Source organism: Oncorhynchus clarkii, chromosome 3, assembly GCF_045791955.1.
Source record: "Oncorhynchus clarkii lewisi isolate Uvic-CL-2024 chromosome 3, UVic_Ocla_1.0, whole genome shotgun sequence".
NCBI classification, from domain to species: Eukaryota; Metazoa; Chordata; class Actinopteri; order Salmoniformes; family Salmonidae; genus Oncorhynchus; species Oncorhynchus clarkii.
This window is the reverse complement of record NC_092149.1, coordinates 55,112,046-55,121,859: the sequence shown is the minus strand read 5'-3', so window position 1 is coordinate 55,121,859 and position 9,814 is coordinate 55,112,046. Positions and strand designations below refer to the sequence as shown.

Sequence of the window (9,814 nt, the reverse complement as noted above, 5' to 3'; positions counted from 1 at the left end):
TATTCCAGACCACAGCTGTAATTCAACCTATGTGTGTTTTCATGAACAAACTCAGACCGAAACTTGCTACACGTCTGCCCTCGTGTGGTTAGAATAGGAACGAGCAGTCTGCACATTTGTCTGCACAAATGTTTCTTCCCCAACTAGGCTTTCTTGAACCAAAAACCCAATAAAAATGTTAAATCAAAAGACTGACTGGTATGTGTGTGTTTGCGACTTATTTCCTACAGCTAGGAGTACAATTCGAATGATCAGATACACTAACATGTCCAACATGGCATGCCTATTAGACCACCTGGGCCTACATTTTTCAGCGGAAAGAAAATCATTGCGCGATGCTAAAAGTGAAAAAAATCACTGGTCACAGAAATATTTTGGCTTATTTAGGATGACACACTGGTCGACTGGTTCACTTTTAGTACACTACAGTGCACTGCCTTACTTTGTTAAATTCTAACACACGAGGGACCTATCCGTGGATTCGAATTAAACCCTTGATTATGACACATATTTTTGGTTTCAGTGTTGTTACTTAAGCTAAACTATATTATACTCTTGTAAGACTGTAGAAGTCGTGCGTAATGCTACCACATCAGAAGATTGCGGATGATTTCATGAATATTGCATTAGGCTAAATGTAATGCAACATTTTAATTGGTTAGTATGTAGAAGACAGTTATCAACTTCAAACAAGAAACTGTATCCCTGTATCTGCTTACTTTTCATACAGGAAAACTCACTGCTTCGCAGCCATATTGGAATCCTACTGCAATGCAGATATCATTCAGGAGGCGTCGTTTTTCAAGACATCAGCCAAAAGGCGCCAATAGCCTAATTATTAATAAATAAGTGATAGGTGACGACATTGAAGTTATACGGGAAATTCAAAGGCAGGGAAGAACATTTATTAATTCAATTAACAATAGGCTATTTGATACAAATAATTAAAACAATTATAATAAATACACCACTTTTTTAAAGCTGCCAAATCAAATCATAGGCCTTGTACGTATGGGTTTTCTTCGCTTTTATGGTCTTGCCAATTGAAGTTAAATATGAAAAATATATACTATAAATGCTTATATAAAGTAATAGATCGTTTTGATCGTGAACATTTTGCGTTCCTTTAAATGCAATAGCCTGACAAGTAAACAGTAGCCTACTGCATTCTTCTAGACTATTTTGGGGTAGGGCCGCATTTGGAGTGGCCAGAGGGTCCAATAGCCCCCAATTTAGACATTTACAGCTCGTTTTTAGTATGCTGTCTAGACGGTTCAAGGTTTAGAAAACCGCCTAAGTGTAAGACAAAATAAAGGGAATAAAAGGTCTAGTCTAAACTTTGAAGTTGAAGCAAGTAAGAGGCGCTACTGCTTGGCTATAATAACAGGAAATTCACTGTATAGTCCTGTGGCCTACTGATATAACTACTAGTGCCAGTGCAATTGGTAATTTACAAATATATCAGATTGCTTTGACAAGAGCATCCCTATAGTAGAGTATGAAAAACCTTGTTGAATTGTATGAAATTATGCATAACTTTTTTTCTATGCCAAATGTGGATCCTGACCAAAGTTATACGAAATTAGTTCGTTGTGATTGCAATTGCATGAGGTAACGCATAATTACATTTGCCATGTGTACTTTATTTTGATATCACATAACCACAATATACATCACATGCTTCTACTAAATGCATACATAATTCTACTATTATAAATTACTGTTTGTAGTCTACTTGACTGATTAATCTACTCAAAGTACGCGTTGCTTACTGCAATATTTTAGAATCCACCAAAACGCCACCATGTCAACTTAAATAAATAAAAAAGATATGCATAGCCTAGAGATTATAATTAATTAGTATAATGATATACAAATGGACATTATGACGAGGTCTCCTGGAGGATTTCTTCACTAGATTGAATCTTATTTTAAATAACAGGATTCATGTGTTCATTGAGGTAAGTATTTATGTGACAGATGCCAAGAGCCTTGCATAGATAGATCCAGCCTGTTTGCAATGTTCATTATGCTGTGAGGTGTTTCACCTTCTGTTGTTTTGATAGATTATGAGATGTCCCCCAAAAAACTCTTTATTCAATCTGTTGTGAAGCATTTAGCAACTATTGACTCCAAATGCGTAGGGTTCAGAATAAGGGATTCCCAGTGAAATACTGAAGCCGGTCCCGGTTGAGCTTTTTCTCTTTCATTCTTCTGTTCTGGAACCAAATCTTCACCTGTCGATCTGTCAGGTTTAACATCCTTGACAACTGGAGCCGCTTCTCCTTGTTTATGTACACATTGAAAAAGAATTCTCGTTCAAGTTCTCGGATCTGGTATTTGGAGTAGGGGCATCTCTTTTTTCTGGACTTTGAAGAACCTAAACAAAGACCAAACACTTTATTTACTACAAACATGTAGTACAGTGTAGTTCAGATCAAAGTTGGCTCAATGCTAGTCAATAAAGAACATAATTAACAAGTTAGCCGAGTAAAATGATCATCGTCCCGCATGCATCCACAAACACACAAGCAGATATGCTCGTGCACGCGCGAGTGAGCGCGCTCGCATACACATATACGCACACACTTTGAGTCCATGTCTGTCCTACACGGTTATTCTCGAAGTTATAGGTAAACCATTATAATGCAGCCAAAGAAAACCTCTTCACATAGCCTAGGCCTGTAGCCTACGTAGGCTATCCTCTATCTCGAATATTGCAGCATTGCCTACCTCTCTGTTTATATCATTATTTTATTACTTTGTTAATGCATTGTCATAAACAAATAGGCCTAATAAACATGCTTGCATTGTAATTTACACCATGCAAGCGAATCAGAGAACTTTAATTAAATCAGAAAACACAACACATCCGAAATATTGCAGTACAGCTCACCTAAACTGCTTTCCCATCGTAAATATTTTAACAACAGAAAAGTAAATCTTATTGGGGTATATAAAACCTTTGCATGCTTATAAAGGGGCACATAAACTCTGACCGACAAAAGTAGTGGACTTACTATAACCCCATTTAATGCTTGTACCTACTTGGGCCGTTGTTCTTGTCCCCAGCGCAGTTTGATATCGAATAATCATCTTCGTCTATGTCCTCAGTTGGGTCTTGTATAGACTCCTCAGATGTAGGCCTATCTGAAGTCTGTTTATTACACGCAGCATCTCCGGGGAGACTGGAGTGTGTCTTTTGTTTTGAGTCGTCAGGGTTGGGCTTCTCAGAGTTAACAGTCTCTAAAAACTGATCGAACCCTTGTGGAAGAACCCCATTTCGGCCGACATTTGTGAAGAAATTGCATGGCGAGCTCGTACCGCCGTGATGGCCGTACAAGGAATCATTTTTGAATATCATTTCCGCCCTGTTCGACGACTGGATTAAGTCTCGGTGCATTATCTCGTCCGTTGAGTAGTAAGAAGCGTAATTGCCCCTGTAATGCCATTTGTTTGAGTGATCCAGTCCATAGTCTCTGAAAGACACTTCCCGAACAGGTTGGACTTGAGCTATGTTGGAAGAATAAGGAAAATTTATTTGACACGAAGTAGTCTGGGGTAAAAACGAGGAGACTGAAGAAAAATCAGGCGCCGAAACGTAATATGTACAACTCGGTAAATACATATTTGACGCACAGTTGCCACGCTCATCGTACTCCGCCATCTCTCCCCTTCACCCTTTTGCTATAGCGAAATAGAATTGGCAGCTTGAGTGTGTTAAACTTTGTCTATCTATTGCACCATAGGCGCGTGGAAAGGACCCGCGAGGGAGAAAAAAATCGGAAACGTAGGCTGACGTGCAATTTATCTTTATCGATTCTCGAGGTAATTGTGTCATGTGATCCGGTTAAGGAATTACCATATATCAATATCAGTCATTAAGAACGGTCTAGAGCAACTCATGTGAGCGCACACGAGAGTTCATTGGTTGCCTGGATTCAGAAGCAACTCCTATGTAGATCTGCGCTCGCCCTCCAAAATAGACATTACTAAACAATCCCTGAGATATTTCATCAATGGGTTATTGCAATAGAATTCGAGTTATAGAATGGCAAACCCACAACTTTGTATGTATTCCATGCAAGCCCTATATGTGCGCACTATTATGAAAGTATGACATTTATGCATCATGGTAGTTGAATACATATTAAGAAATACTTGTAGTTGACCTCCCCTTGGAGTCCAAGTTAAAGGGCACAGAATGTTCCCTCGAGCACAGTCTACTTCGCATCCAATACTATACTCACAATCTTAACATTAGCCTACAATTACGCACAAGTTACGCGCGTAATAACTTGGACGGATAGATAAAACAAAAGTACATTTTTAACGCTCGTGCCTCAACAATACAAACAAATACACAAAATGCACCAAAACAAACTTCACAAACCTAATCTCAAATTATATTTCATAATCCACATAGGATACCAAAAACACAGAAAAGGTGAAAGGTAGAAAAGAAAAACATGAAGAGAACGAAAACAAGAAAGAGAGACATATAAAGACAACTTAATTATTGAGAAAGATTAGGACTAAGAGGGGGAAATATACTTTTCTGATTTTAATATCAACTATGTTTTGACTCGCTTCCATTATATTTCCAGGCCCTATATTGTCTCCGAGCATTCATATTTTTTGTATTTTCCGATTTTAGAAACATATCCAGGCCTGAAAAAGGGATACATGGAATTTTTTTACCTGGTTGTTCGCCCCAAATCCAGAATCGTTCATTTTCCTCGTACATATGTAATTAGTGGTTGTCCGGATAAGATCTTCCAAAACGTAAATTAAAAATAGAAGCGTCATCAGCATGATTGGCTGCAGGAAGGCTTTGCACTGCCAAGTACAAAACATCTCTGCTGGCTTTGACCGTCTGCGGTCTGAGACGATGTGCACCAAGCAATCACCAATAACGTCGGCACTCAAATCATTTTATTGCACAGACAAAAGGAAGTGTTCTAGTTTAAGTGTATCTTGTAGCTGTTGGAGGAAAAACACTATGGTGGGTGGCGATTACTTTGTGCTTTAGACATTTTGAAACTGTAGCCTGAGAAATGTCTAGCCTACTTTCAACAGTATTTTAGAAGATAGTCTACAGGAGTTTCATTTTCAAGTTGCACAATTTTTCACTTTACGCATAGAAATACATATGCCTAAATAATATAAATAACGTGAAAGGGAAGTAAACAGTATAGCATTCAAATCCCTAACTAATTAGATCTCTAATTATTTGCACGGATAAAAATCTACACAAAAAAAATCTACGTTTCTTTCGACAGGCCCAGGTTTATTTTGTAGTTGAACAGGAACACAATACTGAATTATTTTTTGGGGGCACTAAAAGTAACAAGTTATATATTTAGATCCTCAAACACACACGAAAAGCATAGTAGGCTATAGCTATATATAAATAACCCCGATAACAATAATAACACATGATGTTTGAGCGTTGCTGTTTGGACTGAAAAATTTGGCCCAAATGCAAATGTTTTTGCAATGACACGTTTTCCATTCAGTCTCCCCGAAATGCGTTTAGCTCGTGTTATTTTTCTATATATTGTACTACAGTGAATTATCATTATTTCTATTAATCTTCCAGTGAAAAATAAACCGTGAAACACACGAGTTAATACAATGTTAAAAAGTAATTACGCACAAATGACCCAGAAAGAATTTCCAAAAACTGGGAGATACACAAAGAGCAGAGAGTACTGTACATACTACCCATGTACTAACTATATCAAAACAACATGATCTAGTCCTATACTACCAACAGTAGCATAATGCAAAAGAGATTGCATTGGCAATGAATACAGGTTGGTTGACAACGCAACAATGAGTAACCTGCAAAACGGTCCTTGTAGACAAAATGGGCGATTTGGGCCTTGTTTTCACGCCCGTCTCATGCGGATGTGTCATCAAATAGATAGATTCCTTCTTGCAAATACCACGTCTTTAAAGCACACAAAAACAAAAATAATTTGATTGTTGTTGTTTTCATGCCAAAATGAGTTTGAGTGCGTATTTTGCAACGCAAGATTACAGACTAACTTGACCTTAACTTTGTTTTGGCGCCCTCCTATCTTGAGAGCATGAGCAGACGTCATCTGGCATAAAAAATACCTTGCTGGACCAAAAAGCCACCCCATTCCCCTTTGATCGCATTAAAACAATGGGATTGTAAACTAGCAAATATGATTTCAGAGTCATAAGGTAAATAACGGAACATTAACAACAAATGTTTAGCTGTAGGCCATTCTGAAGCATTTCAAGAGCTTGTGTGCTTTGGGAATAATGCTAGATTGTTTATAACAGTTAGGCCTATAGCCTCCTGCGTCCCTGATAGCCAACTAGAGATGACAATATATCCAGTGATGTAAAGCACTCAAGTAGAACTACTTACTACTTAAGTAGTTTTGGGAGGTATCTTTACTTTACAATTTATATTTGTAACAACTTTTACTCCGCTACATTCGTAAAAAACTGATGTAGGTTTTACTCCATACATTTTCCCCGACACTCAAAAGCAGTCCTTACATTTCGAGTGCTTTGAAGGATCTGATATGGCAGACTCTTTAAAAACAAATGCTTAATTTGTAGATGATGTCTGAGTTTTGAAGTGTGCCCCTGGCTACAAGTAAATTAGAAAAACAAGAAAATCGTCCCATCTGGTTTCCTTAATATAAGGAATTTTAAATGATTTATACTTTTACTTTTGATAGTTAAGTATATTTGAGCAATTTCATTTACTTTTTATACTTAAGTAGGCTATATTTAAAACCAAATAGTCTACTTTTAGAATTTTACTCAAGTAGTATTTTACTGGGGGACTTTCACTTGGGTCATTTTCTATTGAGGTATCTTTACTTTTACTCAAGTGGTATTTTTTCCACCACTGAATATATCCTACAAGTTACTCCCTCGAAAACCCCAAAACCATTTATACATTTAACAATCAATGAATTCGTGTAAGGTAGGCTATTAAATTGAATATTTACAAGCAAACAAAGCGGCAAAGGTCATAGGCTAAGGAGTGAGAGCGATCATATTCAGTAAGTAGTCAATTCCTGTAGGTCTGTTTCGGGAATAGCCTAGCCTATATGTGTCGATGTGCCGCTTGAATAAATAGATAATACAAACATGTAATCGTAGCAGTAGGTACTGCGGTATACTAAGTGGAATCCACATAGGCCTAACTATGCAGTAAACGTGTACGTGCTGGACATCTATGATGAAATTGCACCACAAGTGTTATAGTGGCATTTTGAGCAATGTATGTAGCCTCAAATGTCAACACAAATGTGCACATGTACCTGCATATACATGTACACCAAGTCGTCATGGAATTGTATGCATTGATGTAAAATATGTAGCTTTTCGATATAACGTCGATACCAATATCACACGTGATATGTGCCAGTAAACTGTTCTAATTATTCATAAACTGGACCCCCAATGCAGTTATAGGCCTACAGAGAATACTAGAGCCACCCAAGCGCATTGAATGCAGCAGAAAAATGGAGGCTGCGTTATGCACCATTACGCAAACTCGAACACACCAAAAAATAAGACAAAAACACATTTATTGTGTTGAATTAGATAGACATGCAAACACATTTAAAAAATAATAATAATCCAAAACACATTTCATGGTTCATTTTTCCAACGACAAAAAACACGAACTTGAGCTTGGACGAGCAATTGTGAAGGCCTCGCAGAAGGACTGATCACAGATATGAGCAATATACATTTCTAACCGTATAATCATGGTGTATTTCGTCAATACAATAAGCCTACATAACTTATACATGTATTAAGATTCAATCATAAATAACATTCATAGCCCAGAAACAAATTTAAAAAATGAACGCTTGCATAGCCTGCCTAAATTAAAAACAATCATCCATTGACATTGCCATACCTTATTATACGCTCAGATATAGTGTGTGAGTCGTTGAATAAAATCATTAGGCCAAGAAGTATCCTATTGACCTAAATCGCATGCTTTACAAACACTCAAACACAAGTTCAATACGTGACTTTCAGAAAATAAATAATGCTTTCTTCATCACCAACTACCTAATAATGAAAGGCCAATAGTAACAACAATTCACAAGCTCAGTTGTTTGTATAACCATCCAAAATATACAATAAATCGTTCTTAAAATAAAAATAAATGATAGGCCTATAACTATATTGCCAAGATCAGTGGCTCAGGACAGAGGATTGAAGTGGCTGCGCTTGTCTGAACCGAAGCCACACGAGGTCATTATCAAGACCCAAGGCTCTCAGTACATGGAAAATGCATGGTCACGCATCATCAGCCTCTTCTTTTTCATTCTGCGGTTCTGAAACCATATTTTGACTTGTTGATCACTCAAGTCCAGTCTTTCAGAGAGTTCCTTCCTTTTTTGCCTGTTTATGAACTCGTTCATCATATATTCGTTCTCAAGTTCAGCAAGCTGTGGCTTTGTGTATGGTTTTCTCTTCTTTCTGGGTTTCACTTGTGAAGAGCACCAGGGTGCATCTGGAGAAAGAAAATAAACAGTCCTTAGCAACTTGTGGATACACTTGTGGATCTCCCACGCTTGGTAAAAAAAACGAAATTATATTTTCGAGAATCCAGAAGCATGCAGGCATGGTCTGCAATTATCATTGTGTAAACATCAAATATAACAAAACAAGAACTATGATTTGGAGGTGAAATAAATAGTCTCGACATACAGTTTAGAAACCGTTAGAAGTATCTTACCATGAGAAAATGACGCCCTGGCACCTGCATTACATGAAGATGGTTGAATTGTGGGAATTGAATGGGCCGACTGCTTGAAGCCGGCGGCACTTGCCTGGTTGGTGGGATTCAGTTCGTGTTGTGCCCCGGAATTATGTGACCGTCTATCCAAGTTCGAAAATTCATATTTTGAGCTACCGAAATTGATAACTCCATGTTCACCAGAAAAGGCCTGCGCATGTCTAGCATGTTCTTCTGGCTTGTGGTTTACATCCTGAAAGTAGTATTTATTGGACTCGTCAAGTGGTCCCTTGTTGTGGTTGTTGGGATTAGTATTTACAGGGACTGAATTTGATAGAAACGGCGGAGAGTAGCCACTGAAGGCGCGGCTCTGAGGCGGAGATGTGCACGAACTTGGGGAAGTCCACGGGAGCGAGCACACCTCTCGCCTGTTGTAGGAAATCTGATGCAGCCCAGAGAGATGAGCTCCATTGCCCCGCAGGTTGGAAAAATATAACGACTCCGGGGTAGGAAAATTCAACAAAGAACCAACAAAGCCAGAATTCAGAAGATTGCGCTCACACATTTCCATGGAGCTCTCTCAAACGCTTCTTACAACCCTTTTTAGAGACTCCTAATGAATAAAGGGAAGGTAATTGTTGATTTGCTCATACAGTGTCACGTGATATGCAAAACATGTTGTTCAGTCCCACCCTTGGCCTTAATACTGCAAGGCAAGATATTCCATAAGGTAATATTATGCAAGAGTAAAATAAAAAATACATAGCCTATATGAGAAATACAAATGGGAGTGTTATTCTCGTAGAGAAATTATATACAGTATCGTCAAATGGAAAGGTGTTGGTTAGATGGCTCTATCAAAATCAAAGAGATCGTTTTCAATGCCAATATATTATTATAAGGTACTGTTGCTAGGTTGCTGAACTATGATGATACTGATTATTGTTATAATTGAAAAACAATTGACTATATGTTCAATGCAAGACAATGTAATTTACGCAAAACATGCTCAAGTTGAGAGATGATATAGCTAGCTAGGCTGGTCTATGTGAAGTGACT

At 37.9% G+C, this 9,814-nt stretch overlaps 2 protein-coding genes across 2 annotated transcripts; both read right to left on the bottom strand.

Moving 5' to 3' along the window:
• Positions 1–2,147: 2,147 nt before the first annotated feature.
• LOC139406031 (homeobox D11a) lies at positions 2,148–3,682 on the bottom strand. The gene is made up of 2 exons (XM_071148496.1): positions 3,049–3,682; positions 2,148–2,380 (listed from the first exon to the last, which is right to left on the bottom strand). Exons 1-2 carry the CDS (start codon positions 3,665–3,667, stop codon positions 2,148–2,150), a joined length of 852 nt encoding a protein of 283 aa, XP_071004597.1. The 5' UTR covers positions 3,668–3,682.
• A 4,609-nt stretch (positions 3,683–8,291) lies between these two features.
• LOC139406030 (homeobox D12a) lies at positions 8,292–9,326 on the bottom strand. Its single transcript, XM_071148494.1, has 2 exons — positions 8,756–9,326; positions 8,292–8,530 (listed from the first exon to the last, which is right to left on the bottom strand). The coding sequence occupies exons 1-2, from the start codon at positions 9,324–9,326 to the stop codon at positions 8,292–8,294; spliced, it is 810 nt and encodes a 269-aa protein (XP_071004595.1).
• Between the last annotated feature and the right edge of the window lie 488 nt (positions 9,327–9,814).

What these genes read in the sequence shown, in the direction of transcription:
- LOC139406030 (XM_071148494.1), bottom strand. Translation starts at nt 9,326, where the DNA reads ATGGAAATGTGTGAGCGCAATCTTCTGAATTCTGGCTTTGTTGGTTCT. An exon ending in CAGGGCGTCATTTTCTCATG is followed by an intron (nt 8,531 to 8,755) that starts GTAAGATACTTC and finishes TTCTTTCTCCAG; the next exon opens with ATGCACCCTGGTGCTCTTCA.
- LOC139406031 (XM_071148496.1), bottom strand. Translation starts at nt 3,667, where the DNA reads ATGGCGGAGTACGATGAGCGTGGCAACTGTGCGTCAAATATGTATTTA. An exon ending in GGACAAGAACAACGGCCCAA is followed by an intron (nt 2,381 to 3,048) that starts GTAGGTACAAGC and finishes GTCTTTGTTTAG; the next exon opens with GTTCTTCAAAGTCCAGAAAA.